This window comes from Balearica regulorum, chromosome 1, assembly GCF_011004875.1.
Source record: "Balearica regulorum gibbericeps isolate bBalReg1 chromosome 1, bBalReg1.pri, whole genome shotgun sequence".
NCBI lineage: Eukaryota > Metazoa > Chordata > Aves > Gruiformes > Gruidae > Balearica > Balearica regulorum.
The window spans coordinates 4,812,673-4,834,233 of record NC_046184.1 but is presented as its reverse complement, the minus strand read 5'-3'; the positions used below and the strand labels follow the sequence as shown (position 1 = coordinate 4,834,233).

The 21,561-nt window shown below is 42.8% G+C and overlaps 1 protein-coding gene across 3 annotated transcripts in view; it reads left to right on the top strand.

Annotated features, from left to right (window-relative positions):
* Positions 1 to 21,561, top strand: part of SFMBT2 (Scm like with four mbt domains 2) — a 115,306-nt gene that overhangs the window by 20,655 nt on the left and 73,090 nt on the right. For 2 of the 3 annotated variants that reach the window (XM_075760773.1, XM_075760693.1), the window contains exons 3-4: positions 1,111 to 1,205; positions 4,582 to 4,822. In XM_075760773.1, the coding sequence (XP_075616888.1) occupies positions 1,111 to 1,205; positions 4,582 to 4,822 (336 nt within the window). Of the gene's footprint in view, positions 1 to 1,110; positions 1,206 to 4,581; positions 4,823 to 21,561 lie in introns of those variants that run through there. The other variant, XM_075760858.1, reaches the window with a different exon arrangement.

Genomic DNA, 21,561 nt, shown 5'->3' with positions numbered 1-21,561 from the left:
TTCATAAAACTGTCTGGGGAGGTTTCTTAATTCAGTTTGTCATGAGTCACTTTAATTACATCATGACCACCCTGATGAATGTTTGGGCAGGTAAGGGTCTTGCAGAGTTTGCCTGATAAATGCTTATTGCAAAGAGCTCATTGCTAGACTGTAAATATTTTTGCTCTGGGAATGAAACTGGGTTTGCGAGATTGCTTGGGAACAAAATGAAAACAATCAGATTTGGCTGATTTTCTGTAAGTGAAAGAAGATTTATTTTTAATTATTGCTGTATGTGTTTCAGCAATGGTTTGAGGCCTCAGCTCTGCTCTACTCAGTGCAGTTATAAAAAAAAAAAAAAAAAAGAGTAATAATGTCAAGTTGTTTGCCGTGGGGAAGGATTGTGTGGGACAGTGGTGTGCATGGGAGAGGCATGATGTAGAGCCCCAAATCTGAAATGGGGCAAGGACAGGTGCAGGGACCAAGAAGGCAATAGTGGTCTGGGGTGCTGGGGGATTTGGGGGAAAGCAGCTGTAGTCTTGGGGAAAGAGAGAGGCATGGGGGTCTCAGCTGAAATTCCTGGGTGGAGGAATGCTGAGAAGGGAGAGAAAGGGTGGCAGGACTGAAACTAGGGCTCCCCAGCCCCAAGGGTTGGGGTGTTTGGTCTACACACTGCTCAGCCAACGGAAGCAGCTTCTAATATTATCACTAGGGCAGTGCTGCAATTAACAGTGCTGGGTGACCTGATTTTGGGGCACGGGCAAGACCATTGCACTGTTGTGATAACAAACAGGCAGCAACTTCCCTTGCAGTGTGAGAGTCATCAAATACAAAATAAAAGAGCACAAGTGCCTGTTGCAGTATGATGGGTTTGTTCCCCCACTGCCATGAAAGCAGTCATTTCTGGTCTCAGAGTGTCGGTTGCTGAAGTCCCAAAATCTGCTGAAAGAGCTGGTCAAAACAGATAAGTGCAGATCTTTAAAACAAGCTTTCTGTTTTCCCTTGTGTTAATGTTTATACTGGTTGCTGTTCTCACCCTGAACTCTTTGTCACAACTTTTGCCTTCTTTGGCTGTGTTTTAGGCTGCTTTTTTTCCTTTCCTTTTCTTTTTTTTTTTTTTCTTTTTAACAGATGAAGGGTCCAGCATTGAGGATGCAGACTTCAACTGGGACGAGTTCCTGGAGGAAACAGGAGCCAGCGCTGCTCCCCACACTTCCTTCAAACACGTACGTGCTTCGTCTGAGCTTTGCTGGTGTTCCGTGAGTTCCCTCTTCTGGTTTTCAGGGGGTCCCTGGAGAACTGAAGTGGAGTCTGGCCATTTTGGGGAGAAATTGTCTCTCTCTGCATGGAGCAACCTGTGTAGAAATGCCCCCCAGCTGGTGTTAGGTGAACTTGGTGTGTTTGTATCATCTGCATCCACAGCTCAGAGCGCTCTATGCCACTGCCTTGTGTTCAAATTTTCCATTTTTGAGGGCTTGTAGTGCTCTACTTTTGCTTATAATGCACTCATTTTTTTCTCTTAATCTATTTTTCCTTCTCCTTATTTATTTGTTGCTCTTCATCCCAACCTATAGAGATTCATCTCACAAGAATGCCTTATTTCTCCAAAGCTGTCCTCTTAATGCATGATTTACTGACTAGCAGAGTCACTCAGCACTAAAGCCCAGCATGGCCCATAGGAAACCATCTCTCAGCCTCCTGCCTGGAGATGATGTCTCAGGAGCATGAGAAACAAGTACTTGCTAGGTGATGCTTTTCCTGGGTGAACATGGCTCATATAGACAAGCATGATAGTTACAGCATGGTCTGTGGCTCTGGTCCACGTTAGTGCAAATAGCATTTGAAATCTCTAATATCTTGACTGATGAAGAAGATCAGAGCATGCTTTATAAAAAGGACTCTGTTTCCAAGCAGAGCCCAACACAGTCAAGGATATTGTTGTCTGCAACCAGGTTCTCCATCCGCTACCAGTTGTTTAACCTCTTCAGCTTCTTTAACCTTATTCAGCTCCACATGTGTGATGTAAATCTGATGTATGAGTTCTTCAGCATAGTCAAGGGCGTGGCCTCATCCGTAGATTTTTCTGGGACATCTTTGTCATTTGACCACAAGACTATGCTGTCAGAGATGTTGAGGTCTAGTGGGAGGGTGTTGTGATGCCTTCATTTGAGTCAAACCATGAAAAATCATAGTGGTTCTCTGTCCTCAGCTGCAAGTTCCCCGAGGATGGTGCTGCTCATCCTCCTAGCTGACCCATCAGAACTGTAGCCCGTTCTACTCATTGATTGGCAGCTCTTCTTCCTCCAGCTTCACTTGGCTGGTCTGTGTGCTCTGGAGGATGTGCATATCTTCAGCATGAAGAAAGGGGGTTTAGTTGTGATGGTGTGGGCTGCTTTACACTGAGCTGTTTGGTAGTGGAGATGTCCTTTGGGAACAGTGTAGTTGTGAGAGAGCTTCCTGAAGAACCTGTTGCTACTTTAAGAGAAGTCTCTGTTTGGATGACTGCATTCGTGCCATTAAACCACTTTTATCTCCAGGTAGTTTCTTGACTTGTTTCGAAGGGGTAAGGAGATGCAGTGATGAAAAACCTCTCTTCCATCTACATCTGAAAAAAATAATACAATCTTCCACCTCCTATTTTGCTTCCATTTTAACAACAGTACAGTATTGCAGGGTGAAGGACTGTAATTCTCTACGCTGGAGAATTACAGGGAAATGCCAAACTTTTATGGTAGAGTTTATTCTTGGTCCAACAGCAGTCTGGAAAGACCATTTTGTTCCAGGGTTCTACTCTGGGTCCTGACCCAAATACCAGATACAGGTGAAAGTTTTGGGCTTCATGAAGCCCTTAAGGATGTCATTAGGTGTGTGGAGATGCCCACCTCATCCTGCTGATCCTGCTGATTCTGGTGTCTCACAGCATCTCAATCCTGGGACTGTCGATGTGAGGCAAGTTAGTGCTGGAAACCGTCCTTAGTGGCTCTGCTTCACAACCTGGAGCTTGATCCTCAAAAAAATTGGGTTGGCTAAGAACTTGAAAGCTGTCAGAGAAGATTATACTAGCTGTCTGTCTGATTCCCCTCTCTTTGTGATTTCCAGTCCCAAGTCCCTTGTGTCTAGAATACCACTTTGGTATTTTTGAGCACAAAGAGAAAAAATACATATGAATACGTATCCTGCATTATTAATGACGACCCTTAGCATCAGAAGAACTAAGATCCAATCTTACAACTAAGTAAAGTAGTGAACGTCACAGACCTTCTTCAATCTTAGACAATCTCCAGAGGTTCCTTCCAACCTCAGCTATTCTGTGACTCCAGGCATTGATGCTGATGGAAGTGCCCGCACAGGTAAAGGCACGTGGAGTGTTGTAACCTGCAAATAATAAATGGCTTTGGCTGGGCAGCACTCGTGTTATAAGCTGGAGTGGGATGAGTGAGGGAGTACTACAGACATCCCAAAGGAGCTCTGTGTTTTCTCTGCAACTTGGCATCCCTAAGTCTGAGAAGTCTTCAGGTGGCCAAGCAGGCAATATTATATTTATCTTTGTAAGTAAAAGAGGCATTTTAACCTGTCATTTAAATGAGAAGTTAATAGAGATGAGCTTAAACCAGACTTTATAATCTCTCTGGTTTCAGCAGGAGATAAGGTACTAAGAAACCTGTAAGAACCTGTCCTTAAGCATCTCATAGGGAGTAGCAGGCTACATTTTGGATGGTTTTCTGAAGACAAAGCTCCACCTGAACCAGTGAACTGGCATTCGCATGTTCTTTATCAACAGCAGCTAGAGACATCCCACTGGCCCTCGGAAGATACATTACGATGTGCCCACAGCAGGTCCTAGTATTTAACAGCAGTCCCTGCAGTGTCCTTGAAGAGATGCACTGGCATCTCCAGTGTCCTAAGGCAAGTTACGTGTGACCTGTCACTGGTGAGATAAATAGAAGTGACATCTCCATCAGGTGGCAGGACAGTGACCCAAACCATTTGCTTCTTTCAGCAATGGGTCATACCTTATTTACTAGGGTTCTGGGAGAGCGAAGCAGTTGAGTCTTGAGCTGCTGTGGATGGATTTAATGGAGATGCTTTACTTGGTCTGCCTGGTACAGCATTCAGCCCTTGATGCTTGTCAAGCCTCAGGAGGTGCTTCAGTGTTGTTATGTGACTAATTATTACAGTTCAACTTAAGTTCTAGAGGTGCTTAGTACCTGTCTTTCTACCTTGCATGTGTCCTGTGATTTGCCTGATGGAGCTGTGCAGTGGGGAATACAACCTCATTCGAGTTATACTGCCTTTCTCCCAGGCATTAGTGAGATTTACGATGTAAAGATGGGTACCAGTCCTCTCTTAGATGTAGTGCAGCTGAGGTTACCGCTGCTGAAGGGCCTCTTTGGAGCACGTGGGACTTTGCATGATGTGGTATATGCCAGTGAAGTAGGAATGGTCTTTCCCAGACAGATTGTGAAGGAGGTGGTTGGAGCATGGTCAACTCATGTCCTATCCCAGAGCTGCTCTTTAAGGGCAGGATTATCTTGCTTAGCTGGGGAGGGTGTCTTCGTGCAAAGAAGAAAAGGTAACACCATGCCTTTCTCATTTTGTAAGGTTGAAATCAGCCTTCAAAGCAGTTTCCAACCAGGAATGAAATTAGAAGTGGCCAACAAGAGCAATCCAGACACATATTGGGTGGCTACGATCATTACAACATGTGGACAGCTCTTACTGCTTCGTTACTGTGGCTATGGAGATGACCGCAGGGCAGATTTCTGGTGTGACGTGATGACAGCAGATCTTCACCCCGTTGGCTGGTGTACACAGAATAACAAGGTCCTGATGCCTCCAGATGGTGAGTTCTGTGTGTTTTGTTAGGGCCACACTCTAGTGTTGGGCTGGTGGTTAATCTCCAGACTTCCAGTTGGTCTGGAATGAGTACTGCAGATCCTCAGCTGGTGGTGGGTGATGCAGTCAGGGTTAGGTCCCCATGGGTCAATGGGTGATTCAGTTTGCCAGTCAGTCTCTAGCAAAGGCGTTTTTGCCCTAGTTGATAACAACAGAAAGTGCTCTTCTATAGGAAGCTGTCTTAAGGAAACTTACTGCTAAATTGTAAAGCTGTGATTTTCAGATAGGGGAGAAAATTGTCTTGTCCTTGTAGGAAGGAAGGGTGAAATTCAGAGTGAGAATAAAGTAAAATAAGATCAGTTTGAGTGTAACCAAAACCAGAAGTTGGCTGTGCACTCAAGTGTCTTGCCCTGAAAGTTTAAAACGTTCCATTGCCAGATTTTTGCAGCTTTTAATGCTAATGATAGATGCACATGATTAAAGGTAGCAAAATTTAGTTTTTATAGGGTAGGACATGTCTGGATTATCAGCTCTTAGGTGCACAAAAGCTGAATACAAGAGCTGTATGTTACTGAATGACATGTGTGGAAGAGTTTGTTAATAATACAATTTGATCCTCAGTGTGTAAGAAAAAATGGTGTTTTTTTGGCTGTGTGCAGCAATGGAACAGCTGTGTATCCTTACTACTGTGTAGCTCCAAGCAGACGCATACTTGTCACTGTTACTTATACGTATTCCCGCCACATATCCCATTTTTTCCTGGATCAAGGGAAGAAGAGATGAATATTTAGCCTCCAGCTTGTGCATGCATTTAAGAAAACTCTCATTTAGGGATTCTGCTGCTGAAGTTATTCTTTTACTTTCTGTTGCATGTACCCACTGAAAACAGTGTATGTGCCATTTGTGTGCCGTGTGTGATTTCTCCTGGTGTAGGTGTTGCCTGAATTCCCACAGAAGTGAGCTGTGGGCACAATCTTTGAATCAGAGCTGAAGTGGATTCGTTCCTGCCTTGTGTGTGCTGAAATATGAACTAAACTTATCTTTTTGTTCTGGTCTGTGTCTTTTGAATAAACAAAGGATTGAAGTCTTGGAAGACAAATATGGCTGAGAAGTCTGTTGGCTTAGCGCTAGTAAATCAAACTGATGTGAGAAGGGTTAGGTATTTTATTTTATTGGTCTCTTAAAGTACCTTGTATTACGTGGATTATAATCAATGTTACCAGAAAGGTGTACAGTGCCATAAACTAAATCTCAAAATGCCAGGGTCAAGGGGTAAGAGATCTTATCGACTATTGTAACAGAAAATAAAGATTGTTTTATAACTGGAGGCAACTGCTTTTCATGGAAATGTTGGAATCTGCTCTTTGGCTTGTGGCTGTGAATTGTCTTGCTTGAATGACTGCAAATGTGCAGTGCGTCATACCTCCTTTCTCATCTGACTGAGTGATGTAACTGTGTACCAGGGTCTTAAATTTGGGCAACTTCCCTGTTTTGTTTTTGTTTTTTTTGTTTTCCCCCCTCCCGTTCTCAGTGAATAAACTCTATTGAATATGTCTTAGTATAGTTTTCCGAAAGAATAAATTAAATGCATAGGTTATAATTTCAAAAGAGATTTAAGCATTTAAGAGCTTGAGTTCTGTTTTGGAATGAGACATCTGAAATGCCCAGGAGGATTTCAGCCTTCAGGACTTCTCTTACCTGGAAAAGAGAGAGGTCTTAAAAGCGCTCATAAATTGCAGAGCTCCTCTGGGTGTCTGCCCACAGGGTTCAGCCTGTGGTCAAAGGTGGGTTTTCAAAAGATTGTGTCCCACTGGGACACCACAGGGTAGAAGCTGAATTTTCAACAGTGCCCCTTGTCTTCTGTGGGGAGAGCTGAGCTCTGACCAGTTTTAAAAAGTAGCTTGTGAGTACTAGGCTTACTGTATGCAGATGTCTGGAGTTTGTCCTGTGCTTAATTGCTTTGCTGATCAATGAATGTATCTTAACAAGCCAAACTTCATTGCAGTGCTGAGTTTTAGCTGGTGAAGCTTGCAGGATCAGACTTTGCATCGGTTATAGAGAAAGTGATGTTCTCTATGAACTCTGTGGAGGTTTTTTGCCTTTTTAGCGTTACATGCTATTTTGTTGTCAAACCTTTGGAAGAAACGAAAACCAGCTTCAAATGGCATGGACCTGTTTTCTAAGGGCCTGATTCTGCACATCTTGGTTACAACAAGGATATCTGTTGGCAAGACCATGCCAACACCATGGCCAGGGCCAGTTATCTGTCATTAGGATTTGATTTTAATCAGGAGCTGAAGGCTTTGGTTAAGAAGTAGATCTGCCAAGAAGGACTTGTTTAATAGGCAAAATACCAGCACTGGGACAATGCTCTGTTTCTGCTTACGAATCAGATCGGACTGATCGGCGCTTGTCTTATAAATGTGATACCAGACAAGAATGGTACAGGGTGATAAGACAGAGAATTTTATTAGATGAGAGAGAGATGTGAAAAAAATGGGCTGGATCAGTTTAGCAAATCAATAGAGCTTGATTTAATGTTCAGCACAAACAGAGCTTTTAAGGGGCAGCTGCCAAATAATTATTGTTTATGATCCCAATAGAAGAAAGTCATTTAATTTACAGACTGTTACATGATTATTTATTGGGTGACATTAGTATTGCATCATGGGGCCTGCGAATATAATGTCAAGTCATGTTACGTCCTCCTATGACATTATGGTGCAATGCACAGGAAGAGGACTGCTCAAGCCAAATACTTGAGTTTGCAATAAAATGTACTGGCGTATGAAAGGACGATGTGAGTGCGTATGTGCCTGCGAGCTTCACCCTCCACCCCCTCCTTCCCTGCAGGAAATCAAAGGAGTAAAATTGTAGTTACTTCAAGCTTTGCCATTAATTATATTTTTCTCATTACAAATCGGTGTGTAATTTGAATTGCAAACTCAACTATCCTGGCAGAATAGATCTGTTTACCATTCAAAGCAAAATGAAAATTATTTAAATTAGTTAATATAGAACTCATTTGAATGAATTGGATGTTTATTCATGAACTAGCTGAGGCAAGTGTGAAGCTGTCCTTATGGTCTGTAGCTTTGGCACTGATCAGCTCTAAAGTCACGTCCTGGGACAGAGACTTCTATTTTATTGCATATTAACTGTGGTGTAGACCAGTGGGTAGCTACTGCCTGACATAGTTGAATGTGAAATTTTCATCCTTTCTGACAAGGCCCCTCAGCAATTGTAATTCAGATGAGGAAGGACAACCTGCTTCAAAGTTCATAGACAGTGGCAAGGCTGTGGTGGTATAGTAGGATTTGTTGTCTGCACTGTAGGGTTAGGATGTTAGACTTTCCATCAGTTAGTTTAAATTTCCCCATTATATTAGCCTGCATGGAACCAGGGACAGTCTTTATCCCCTCCTATGCCTTACCCAAGCACTATCCTCTGCAGCACAGAGCTGATGTGGTTGTTTTTCAATATCCTCCGTCCCTTGGGATGTTTTACCCATTGAGCATTAAAAATTAAAGTCTAACTAAACTTTCCCTTACTAGTAATTCCTTTAACTGTGAAAGGAAAAGAGGTCTCTTGCCTCCTTTAGCCTGTTATTTCCATGTGCTGTTTTCTTTTGTTGATGACAGTTGGGTTCATGAACACATTTACCATCGGGTAGAAGAGCAGCGTGGAGAACCTGACAAGCGTAGTAGCTAAATTATGCATTGTGAACCACGTGGAGAGCAGGAACGTCTTTTGATTGACACTTGGTTGTTTTTGTACAGATTGCAGATTTACAGCTGAGCCAACAGAGCTGAATCTCTCCTGGCACTATCTTAATGCATTGTGGGATGCGCTAAAGACACTGGACGACAAGATTATTGTGTACACTTGTAATTGCCGCAGTGGTTCTGCTTTAATGTTATTGACAGATGGAAATTCAAATAGGGCATTTCTGTGTGCAGATCCGTGCGGTGAGTTTGAGTCTGCTCACTGTGTAAGCCAGGAGATGGAGGAGATCGAAGATGTAGAGAAATACAATGGGGAGAGAACCAGGTCTATATTTTGATTTTACAATGAGCTGGTACAGATGGTAAAACCTCTGCACACCATCTATACCTGGATTTGGTGATCAAGATGATCAATCATACTGTGATTATGTGTAGGAAAGCAGCTTTTACTTCTCTGTTACACCAATATAAGGAGGATTAAAGCTCAGAAGTCTGATCCTGGGGAGAAATGAGTCCTTGTTGCATGGTCCTGAGTTTCGTCAAGCTTCACCATCAAATATGCCACTAGGAGTGGTGGACATAAAGCATTTTGTTTGCCCAGGCTTTCTGTGAAGGCAAACATCATCATTTGGTTGCTATTTGAAATGGGTTTTCATGTGTGTCTCAGGTCAGGTTAACTTTTTGTCATGGTTTAACCCCAGCTGGTAACTAAGTACCACGCAGCTGCTCGCTTCACTCTTCCCCACTAAAGGGGATGGGGAGGAGAATGGAAAAAAACTCATGGGTTGAGATAGTTTAATAGAAAAACAAAGGAAGATTATGATGATAATAATAATACCACCCACAGAACAAGTGATGCGCAAATGCAATTGCTCACCACATGTAGAAAGGAAAAAAAACCCAACCTGATGCCCAGTCTGTTTCTGAGCAGCGATCCCACCTCCCTGCTAGCTTCCCCAGTTATCTATGGAGCATGACATTATGTGGTATGGAATGTCCCTTTGGCCAGTCTGGGTCAGCTGTCCTGGCTGTGCTCTCCCAGCTTCTTGCCCACCTGGCAGGGCATGGGAAGCTGAAAAGTCCTTGACTTAGTGTAGACATTAAAACTACCTAGCAACAACTGAAAACATCAGTGTGTTATCAACATTATTCTCATACTGAATCCAAACCACAGCACTCTGCCAACTACTAGAAAGAAAATTTACTCTATCCCAGCTGAAACCAGGACACTTTTACCCTAAATCCAGGCCAAAGGAGGGAAATTCCACTCAGATTCCAAGTGCTGGGTCTGATTCTGCGCGGAGCATGGGTGAAAAGGGAGATAAAACTTGTGCCACAGCAAACCGGGTTGCCTTCAAATGACAACTTGTTGTGAGTTTTTTTTATATGATTATCTGAATCTATCACAGACCCAGATCCTGCTTTTTGAGATCACTGGTGTAAGGGAGTGGAGAAGTGGATCTTGTTGGCGATGTCAAAACTTATGGCATGAGGACTCACTGGATTCTGCATAGTCAAAATGTGGTCGGCTGTGTTGCACAGGCAATTGGTGTGCAAGATGTCAGATAGATGAATAGATAGATTGAAGAAATAATTTAACTTTGAGCCAATTTTCACATTTTGTTAGTGCTCAGGTGAAATCATTGATGGATGTAGTGGTTAGAACAGGGGCTGGGCTACAGCAGAAAGTAGTGGGATTGAGAGAAAATGGGGTGCACGGGTTGGGAACAGAAACAGTAAGGGAAGATGGTGAGACAGGAGCAAAGACAAGAGCAAGCCTTGAGAAGTCACTTTCTGCTCGGGGTGTGGGTTTGGTGTCATTCAAGACTCCTGAAGTGCACAGGGGGCTTTTTTTGAGGGGCACAGCCGGGGGTGGTGGTGGAGATGTGGCCCATGCACTTGCATTTCAGCATCGTTCTTGGAAGTTGCTTGTGTCCGCAAAGCTTGTCCTGTGTTCTTCATAGGGTGACACAGAGATAATGTTTCTGAAAATAGCTGGAGGCCTCCAGAGCTTCTCTCTCAGAAAATGTGATCACAGATATTTTTATTTTTTTTTTAAACCAAAGCCAACTTTCCCCTGGTAATCTCATCCCAGAGGAAATAAAACTTAAACTATGCCTGCAGGTCTGTGATAATAGTGCAGGTAGAGGGATCAGATGGGCAGGGTGGACTTCTTTTATCTTTGTGAGGGGTTGGCTCGCCTCCACTGACTTACCTGAGATGAGTTTGCTTTTCCACTAGTATAATTGAGAGCAGATCTGGCGCCGGTTTAGCTCTTTCACTGAAGGCTCACCTGAAATATTACTTCCTAAGAGCTTGAGGCTGGAGAAAATCAGTAGGCATTCGCTGAACTTATGCTGTTTTACATCAGCTAAGAACTGGACCCTCGAGCCAAGTAAAATGAAACTTGGAAATCTTCTCTGGCAGGTTGTACTGTCAAAGACTGTGGATATTTCTGAAATAGTATATAGATTTTTTTAATTTTATATCTTATTTGCTCAATCCTTATCCTCTTATTCCATCAAAACCAAGTTTAGACTAACATAATGTAAATAGATTGCAGAATTTCTTTATTTTAAATACTGCAAATGACTCCTAGTACAGTGTTTTATGTGTGCTTTTCAAGTCCACTTTAGCAGACTATTGATTATGCAGGGATGACGTTAGCATAAATAACTAGTCAGCAAATAAATGTCAATTAAATATTCTATTAGCATAGTAGGCAGCTTTATGCATTGGCATAGAACATTTAGCAGATTATACTTAACGAGCATATAAAAAAAATAGCTTTTTCTTTTCTTTGTTCTCCTAATGATGGCGAATGGGAAGAGAGGAGGGGGGATAAAAATAGTGCTGGCTTTGGCTGAAGAGCCAGGGGTGTTTGGGTTGAAATTTGCCCTATCAGGAGCCATGTCAGTTGATTCTGATGCCTCTTGCAGCAGCTGGAAATCGCTGGAGCATATCGTGGCTCAGCATCTCCCCACCAGCCCCATGCAGCCCCTTGCAGACTTGCTCCCAAGAAGAAAATATTTTCATTATAGCACCCACGGGAGTTTTTCCTTCCCTTCCTCGACATGACTCAGATGGTTCAGTCTGGGATGTGAAAATTCAAGAGTTAGTCTTTGCTTGTGCAGCATCAGGATAATGTTGTCTTGGTAGGGAAAATGGTCTTTTCCCTACTGTGTGAAACTGAAACTCTTTTGCATGTGCTGCTGGCTTTAGGTACTTTTGAAAGGTTTAATATTGCCAAGTGGGTTCCTTTTGGGGTAAACTGAGTGTAATAGCCCCCCCCCCCCATGTCTTTTGGGAATATAAGTAATTGTTGAGCTACCGTGGAAATGTGCCACAGCCTGGCCAGTGGGACAGGCTTTGCAAAAAGTTTGAGTTGTAGACTTTATCAAATCCAGAATTTCTGAGCATCCCCAGGTCTGATGGGCTTGAGGTCAACCTTTTCCATTTTGATTTTCCTTTCAATATAATTTATCAGATCTAGAGACATAGTTGCAGAAAACCTTGTAGGGATGAGATGCTGGCAGGCTTGTAAGGTGGACTTGGGAGTAAATGATTTATCCTGGTGTTTCTGTTATGAAACTCAGACAAAGAAATGCTGTGTGAGTGGGAAATGCAAGGTGTGTGCTGCTGTAGCTTTAGCTGAGACCGCTGTGAGTGATGGAGGGTATTGAGGGGAAAAAAATCAATGCTTGGTTAAACATAGGTCCTTTTGTTTCAAGTTTTTTTGGGAGTGCAGTGGAAGTGGTCCTTAGGGAATGTACCTGCCATGAGGCTTCCAGCCTTGGCTCTGCAATGACCCTGTGGTTTAGGTTCATGACCATGGGGTACTGTCGGGCTCTCTTCTAAGGGGAAGATTTCCCCTCGGCTGAAGCCTCATCAGCTGGGGTCACTCTTTGTGCTTCTCTATTGAGTTTTTGGTGGAACTGGCTTAGAAAAGGTGTTTTTCCTCTTCACAGAAGCCATAAATGTGAAGTCTCTGCTTTGTTCTCATCACTATTTTCCTTTGGAAAAATTCATTGTTTTTCCCCTCAAAAATGTCAGGATAGTTGTTTCTGGCATTAAATACCCAAAATGTTGTCTTGAGTTGTGGCAGTGCCTTACGGGATGCACATGTGGATGCTGGTCCCTCCTTGCCCTTTTGCCTGGGTTTGACTTCCTCTCATGAGGGTCTGGTCTCTCCTCCTGCAGGCATCCTGAGATGTCTTCTCCTCAGTGCCCCACGAGGTGCTCTTGTGCCTGGGCAACCCAGTGCTTGCTGAGGATCAAACACTTGAAAAACCAAAGCCATGCAAGATGGTTTAGGTTTCCAGTAAAAAAAAATAATCCCAAAGCTTAGACATGAAGTAGGCTCTGCTTATGAAAAGCAAGAAAAGAACACACTTTAATCAAAACCTAATTTTCCACTAAGAAGCTGTTTCAGCAGAAACATATCCAGCAAGCCTAGTTTCCAGGGACAACGACATCTGCTTATGCTGTATTTATATTTATTTATTCTCACAAACAAATGGAGTAAGGGAAACAGGAGCAAGCCTGACCAGACAGCCCATGGTCCAATGAGGCAGGGATGCACGGAGTGACTGCGGCCACCGAAACTGCGCGGGACCCTGCAGTGCACCTAAAGTGCCTGCTCAGCATCCATTTTAGGGTGCTTTTTTTTTTTTTTTGTTGCTCAGGATTATTTGAGGAAATTAGATTTGGCTCGCACCCAGATTAGGTATCAGTGCAACTTCTTAGAGAGGTGACAGTTTCACTGATGCAATTGTCCCTGCACCGTCCTAATGCAAATCCTGGATTTTTTGCACGCTTATGGGCAGAAAGTACTTTCATTTATAAGTATAACTTACCCGCATTCCTGTACTGGACTGAGCTATATAGTCAGTAAACCTAGTAAAACAGTATTACACAGTTTTACAGCTAACACTGAGGATAATATAGCACTGTTTACGCTAGTGTGTTATTAACCCAACTTGGAGCATGGGTTTAATCTGTAGGTTGGCTGACAGCCAAGGAAGGGTTCAAGAAAGGGTTTCACCAATGGAGTGAGGTTTGATAACAAATGACTCAGACATACCGATACTGAAATGAATGTGCTAACTGTTTTTCCCTTGCTTGGGTGGACTGTCTGTCCTGATTTTGATTTCCATGTATTGCTACCAGTCTATGGTACCTTCCTCCGTAAATGAATGATGTTGCCATTCCCATAGCAGGAACACGGTGAAGCAGTGCTGTAACGGTCCCTTTTGAGTGGTACAGGGACGGGTGAACTATTTTAACTACAACTATCCTGTTATGAATAAAGCAGCAGCACCTTGTGTACGAGCAACAGTGGAGCTGAGGATCAGTCTTATTGCAATGAAAACTGAAAGCCTAATCCTTTTATAAACAGTCTGGAGGGGGAGGAGGTGGGGGAAAGACAAGCAGTGATTTTCGTGGACTTTGACAAGTTATAAATATATCCTGAGTGAAACCAATAGTGTGGAGCTTTATGAAAGATTTAATGAATAAATATTTCATGCCCACATGGTGCTTCTTCAGTAACGCATGCTGTCGGTAAAAAGCAATAAACAAAGAACCTCCTTCAGGGTTTGTTTGGGCTTTTAAATTAAACTAATTTAATCAACTTTTTCAGTCAAGCTTGATATTAGTTCATTTTTGTACACAGCACTGTACTCGGATCTGTTTGTTTTCTCCTGATACCTGTTCTCCTGTTTGGAAGATGCTTGAATATCAAAGAATGATTTGTTTCATCCTGCCCTTATGGTGCTCATCTGGGTTTTCAAGGCAGAGAGCACGTTCTGGCTTTCTCCTGATCCTACAGCTTGAGGAATCAGCCATCCTCTACCATCACAGCTGTAGGTGTTATGGGGACCCCAGCTGAGGTTTTGATTATCCAGCAGAGCATGATGGTCATTTCTGAATGCAAGCAAGCATCTTTTGAGTTTTGGAAGCCTTCAGCACCCAGTTTGCTGCTGCTTGAAGGACAGAACTAGCCAGAAGTGCTCTGGAATCTGGCCCCACGTGGGCAGCAAGGCTTGCACACTTCTGCAATGGATTGCTGGACAGATTTATGTGCGGAGATTGAAATGCTACTCCAGCTCAGGCTATTGGCAAAGCTGGGGCTTGGGTGTGCTGGTGCTGTTGTTTTATGTTTGACTGTCACAACAAATGGCCAGGAGGAGATCGGGATATGTATTAACTCTCTGCTCCCTGCCTTTGCAGTCCTTTAAAAAAAAAATCCTGAGAGACTTGATTTTTCCTTGAGAACAGCAGGACTGTAGCCAATTGATTCGTTCACAGCTGGACCACGCAAGTGAAGAGCAAATAAGACACAGTAGGGAGGTAAAAGCGAGGGTGGTCGGGGGAATAAAGCTGACTATTGAAGTTAGCAGGTAGGGCTGCTAAATGAGCTGAGTATCTGCTCAAACTTGGACACTGATGCGCCTTTGCATGGGGTGGTGGAGTCGGACATAGGTGCATGCAATGGGGCATTTCTCAGCTTCTTTTGCCATGAAAGGGAGTAAAAGTGCTTTTCTTTTTTTTTTTTTTTTTTTTTTTTTCCGCACAACCATTAATCTGGAACCACTTGTTTTTGTACTGGGCAGCTTTGGGAACTGAAATTTATCCCTCTTGGCAGGATGGAGTATGTCCCCATGAGGTTTGTGCCACACTATGGGCAGTGACCAAAAAGACAGGTTGCATCAGAAACTGAGGAAGCTTTGATTTTCCAGATCCATGTAGACCTGTATTTTTTAACATTTTTTTTAAGTGTTAAGCCATATGTGAGATCATGTCTATATAGATCAAAACCCAAGCCCTTTGCACAGCAAAAGCGTTCATCTTTGGCAAAGGCTGATGGAGCAAAACTCCTTGCAGTAATGCTGAGCTGCCATAGTTGACTGACAGAACCAATTTCTGCTGTGGCTCCCAACCTCCTGCGAGGAAGGCGCATTTTGATGGTACTCAAGCTCCATTCAGGATGCTCAGAGAGCTTAAGATGAGCAGTTGAGACCCCATGGCTTCGCCTTCTGCTGCTTGCAATTCTGGTCACAGTTCGCAGGATAACATTGCAGCCGCTGCTGTGACTAACCCATTGGTTTTGGACCTGACATTTAGTACGAGTTGTGCTGGAGGAACAAAGATATGGGAGGAAGAGAGTGAAGGGAGTGCGAGGCAGAGACTGTGAATGAGAAGCTGTATTTCCAAGGAAATATTGCAGGAAAAGCATGTGAGCAGACAGGCTTTTCTGTGAGTATAGATTTCCTGAGATTTCTTTGTTCAATGGGGTAGATTTTTGGAAGGTACCTTTGAGACCATTTCAGGTAAAATCTTTGTTTGCAAAGATTGTTGCAAAAAACCCCTTCCAACCGTTGCACAAACCAGCAAAATCCTCCTCTCAAGGCATTTGAGTGCCAAGGGATGGAAGGATGCAAATTATTTTGCAGTTGAAGTCCCAATGAGGCTCCTAATAAAAGATTTGGTTGAGAAGACAGTAAGTTTTTGAAGTACTGGCTCTGGGGCTGTGTGGTTGAGCCATTTGACATCATCCAACTATATAGTGCAAACCATGTGATACAGAACAAAATGTTTAACAGTTGAGATCTGTCACTTGGTGTGTTGTCGTTGAGGAGCAACGTCCTTATTCAAGCAAAGATCTGTGAGCTCTGGGCCTCAGTCATAGCTGTGGGGATCTCCACACCTTGAATATCCAGCAGCTCCTGTTTTGAGTTGTTCTTCCACACTTGCGCATCTCCTGGGATATGTGCTCTGAAGCTGTGGAGCTAGAAAACCCAGAAACCATAGGAAAATGGGAAGATTGACCCTCAAACCATAACACTGGATGCAAACCACTTTTTTTTTTTTTTTTTTCCTGGATGTGGTCAACTTAACTAATGTCCAGCTGAATAAATTTTTTACAAAATGTTCTTTAAAAATAATAATCAAGAGATTCTAAGTAGCCATTCTTGGTAATTGCATGTAATTTCCCTTCCCCAATCTCCTATAATTTCACCCAGAAGAATTTTGGAATGGAAATGCCATCTCAATTGTAAGACTAGGCCTAAGTAGTTAATGTGGTGATATAATAAGTAAAACATGGGCACACTTAAATAATTGCCATTGGAGACATCTGTGGAGACTTAAAATACGAATGATAGGGTTTTTTTAAGTTAGGCACAGTTTGGAGCATTTATATCAGAGAAGGAGGTGACTTTCTGTGCATTGCTGTAGGAGCTGGGAAAGGTAAATAACAGAAGGGATTTGATCCAGAACATGCCAAAGTTGACGTAGACATTTCTTTAGTGGACCTTTTTTGATCAAGTTGAAGATTAAATTAGGTCTATTAGAGCTGAGCAGACTTGAGAGGATTTTATGTGCCCTTTCAGGCCAAGGACAAGCCAACATGTCTAGTGTCATGTCTTCAGCAGAATGTTCCTTCAGATGCACCTAAGGGCACCTCAGATTTTGCTCATGAGGAGCATGCATAATGTGAGCTGAGGAAGCTGCTAGTAGCAGATGCAAGCACCAGCATGATCCTGAGCCAGCTGTGACTTGTGCTTGATTTTTCCCTCATTACACATGATAATGTGGGCTCCCAGTGACTGTGGAAGGGGCTTGCTTCCTTGAAGCAGACCATATGCTCCTGGAGCCCGTGGAGGTAGCTGTTACACAGTGCAGAGATTTAAGTGATGCTCCTGTAAAGCATTTTCCTGATGACAAAAATCAATTCCTCTAACCCAGATTCAAAATTCTGGGACAATTCTGGCCCTTTTGCATGACATTGGAAAGCTTTTGCTCTGAATTCCCAAATGATTTGTTTCTATGTCTGTGTGTGTGTGCTCTCATTTATATGTGATTTTGGTCACAAAAGAAAAAAAAAAAAACAAACCAAAAACCAACAAGCAAATAAGCTTAAGGACGTGCTGAAACCCTTCCTAATGGATGGTTTATTTTGTGTTGTGAGGCAGAGCATCCACCTCCTGCATTTGTAGCAAAAAAAGAGCTTTTTCTCACACTGTCACTGTTGGGAATGGATGAAGAAACGAGGGGAAAGTCAGCATTTTCAGGTCATGGTGTAAAAATGCAGCTTCTTCCTGAAGTGCTGAAGTTTATCTAGAAGATGTATCCACAGAAAACTTTGCCAAACTCAGGAAACCATGCTGCTATGTATTGTATAAGTTTTAATGAAGAGTCTGTACCATGATGAGTATAGAGCCTAAAGAGGCAAGAAGGAAATCCTGTAATTCTCCCATGCAAAGCAACCCTGGAAAGGTCACTGAGGAGTGCCTGGCTTTGAACTTGTCAGCCTGGCCATCAGCAGGTGGCTCCATTTGGAAGCCCCCTTTCCTGTAGAGCATCTACAAAATTTATTTAGAAACGAAGAAGCCAAAAAAACATGGAGGAAGTTTTGGGTGCTGAAGATGAGATGAAGAGCTCCCAAACCAGCTGAATGAACCATAGCTCTGCAGATTTTGGGAGCCTTCAGTTTAGCTCTGAAGATTTGGGAGCCTTCAGTTTAGCAGGGAAGGCATTTTGGTCCATCAGAGCATTGTCATCTCTAGTCAATGCGTCCCAGAGTGATGGAGAAGCTAAAGTTTTATAATTCAAAAGAGATTTGGAGCACTGTGGAAAAGCTGCTGGCATTTCAAGTCCTGTAACATGTTGTTTTTCTCCTTTCAGATAATGGCTTGTATAATGTTCCACGTTGATCTCCGATTTAGATCTAAACTCTTCAAAGTTTGGGGGATTTTTTTTGATCTTGGGATTTATAGTTCAAGCCCTTTTCTAGTTTCAAGTGAGGAAAACACATGTTTAGCAAGTGCAAAATGAGCCTTGATGGAGTATGTCTTTGATGGTGTTGCAATAATGATTATGAATTTACATCTTGTGCATAGGATGTTAAGCACCTCATGGGGCCTGGCTGTGCTCAGACTGTACCATTAATTTCGGGAAGGATGTGTGATGAATGCTCATAAGGCCCTCTAAGTTCTGATTTGTGGCACTTACGTCACACCACTGAGAGGCTGCAAAGTGATTAAATGGGATTCAATCATTAGAAGCTGGCAATACAATTCTGATTAATTACAGAATGCACTGCAAAATGTGAAATGAGTTTGTTGGGGTTTTTTTTTTAAACATATGCTTCTGCTTCGTGGAGGGTCAGAAAGTGAAGTCATGGTCAATGAGGCTTGTTGGCTATTTCCGTGATAATTTGGAAGTGTGCTGGCTCACTCTTCGGTCATGGGCATGGTTAGATTTCCAGTAGTGTCCCATGCTTTGGGCATGAGCAGTGAAATTTGGGCAAATCCTTAAATTAGACCTAGTGCATCCTGCTTTGCTGTTCCTACCTTGCAACATTGTTCCTCACCAACTTGAGCACCATGGCACCAGTCTCCTGCCTGAATCTTGCCAGGCTTTTCCCCCAAGCTATCCCTCTGCCTCTCATCTGTGGGGTGCATCTCTGCCCTTGTGTTGGGGGTCCAGGCTGAAAATAGTAATGGCTTGCTTTTTCTTTCAAATCACTGCTCGTGTCTTCTAAAGAAGACATGGTTTGAGACTGCCAGTCTGTGGCCATCCAGCCAGGGACATGTTTCACTGCCTGTAGACATAACATGTAATAATCTCAGATAATATGAGACTAGACGCTTAAAATTTACATAGGTTGTGAAGGGTGAGGTGAATCTAGACTTGTAGTGTCTGTCTAAAGGCAGAAAAAGTTAAAAAAAAAAAAAGTGCTTTTGGCTATTTGCTGGGTCTCATGCATATCTGCTGAATTCGGTAATAGAAAATAACCTTTTTGCTGTTAATCAAAACTTGTATCCTTTTTTAATTTTCACTTGGTGTTTCCCACCAGAGCTAAGAATGAATTGTCTTAATCATTCTTCTGTAGTGTGCTATGCACATGATAAACTGCAAGCATCATCCCCACTAATTCTCATCTTTCTGTAGTAGATGGAAAATGGAAAAAACAAACCCAGAATGGGTTTCTTGGACATGAGGTCCCACTATATGTCTTCTGTGTTTTGGTGCTTTTGTTCATAGTGGATATTTGCTGTAGAGTGTTGGCATTGCCAAGGAAAAAAAGGTAATTGTGCAGTGAACTGGTTTATGCTTTATGTAAGAACATTGTGCTGTTGTAAATTTGTTGCATTTTACAGAGCTGTCTCCAAAGAATAGCCTTCAGAAAGTGACCGCGGCATTTAGAAGTGAGAAAAGGCACTTAGTATGTGAGATAATTGGATAGAGTTTGGAGACGTGAGGTCAGAGCCTTGGGCACAATATTTATACTGCAATGACATCCTCTTACAGAATGGCCCATAACTTTTAGATGTTGTTATGCAGCAGAATCCATTTGGGGCTGGCCTATGAGATCCCAAAGAGAGAGGGCATAAAGTGCCTCTTGTGTCCATTTGCAAAGGCAAGCCAAGGGTAGAGTGTTTGGCATTTGGATCAGGATCAGGTAACCTCCAGACCTCCTCTCCTCCACTGGCTCCACTTTCTAGCATCAGACAGATCTGGTGCAGTGCAGTATTGTGTGAAAGACCCCCATACTAATTGATGACAACTATTGGCATGGTCCAGTGTGTGCCCAACAGTAGTCAGAGGTACTAATTCAGAGTATGAACCAAGCTGATGGCTGTTTGCAATATTGCGAATGGCTGTCGTTATGAATGTGAACTTGGATGGGGATTTATCCAGAAATTACTGCATTTTGATTTGTAGACATACCTTTTTCCCCTTTCTATGTTCCTCTTCTGGAACTAGTACACAGGGAGCGCATGAAACGCTGTATGTAGGCTTTACCAGGGTGATGATGGGCAAGCAGCGTGCATATATCCTCCCTGATGGCTTTCGAAACTTTTAAATCAGGATTTTACAAAGTATTTGTGCATCTCTGCCTCCCTGCAACAGCAAATCTCTGTGCCTGCAAAGATGACTAAATACTTTCTTAGTTTTCACCCAGAGGGGCTACAGCTTGGAATAAAATAGCTGAGCAACTGCGAAGTGCAGTTTTGCGCAGGGAATCTGAGGTATGTACTTGTGTCTCATATAGGCGCATGCATAACCCATCTTCTGCAGCCATGCTCTGAGGTCTGTGACCTGGGCTGCTTCTGAGTGCTTTGGTTCAGGTGCTGATTTTGCCCGAAAAACAGAGCTCTTACAATTATTTTTTTTTTTTAATCTCTATGGGATAAAAATGGGTTTAGAAATTACAATCAAAATACCAGGTTCCCCCCTCCCTGAATGCTCCCGAACTGCTGATTTGACAAGGCGTTCATTAAGACTCCTGGGTCTTAAGATTAGGAGTTTGAGCTCTCATCGCACATGATACATCTCTTCTGCGCACTGAGCATGGCGCTTAATGCAAGCGGAGTTAAAAATAATCAAGGAACGTACGTGGAGGCTTGGGGTTAAGTGGCGAGAGCCGTGGAGTTTGGATGCTCATTTTCACAGTGAGCTGTCACCCTAATGGACATTGATACTAATGATGGAGGAACCCCTATGGTTATATGGTTTGTTCAGAGCTTTCAAATGCTGGGCATTGCTTGGCTTTCAGAAATACCTTCCAGGAACTCTGTCGGTGTGTGTACACGTTTGAGACCATTTAAGTCAGCCATTCCTGCTTAATTTCTAAGACTGTTGTTGATAAAAATGAAATTTAGTTACCTTGTACCTTGAATTGAATTGAGCAGAGAGCAATGTTATTGCTACGAGAGCAATGTTATTGCTACGCATAAAGAGTGTATAATCTCTGTTTAGGTAAGAGTGAAAGTGAGAAATTTTGGAGTAGGAACCACTTGCTCCGAGTGAAACACTGTGACCTTTGTAGTTATGCATCAGGTTTCCTCTTAATTTATCACACAGGTAGTGGAGAATAAAATCAGCCCTTTTTTTACCACACTGGATGCTATAGCAAAATCAGAATAATTCATACGTGCAGATACAAGAGAACAGATAACTGACCCAAGTAAAAATGTTTGTGTCTGGAGGATCTTTTCCTTTCCTAAGTTGC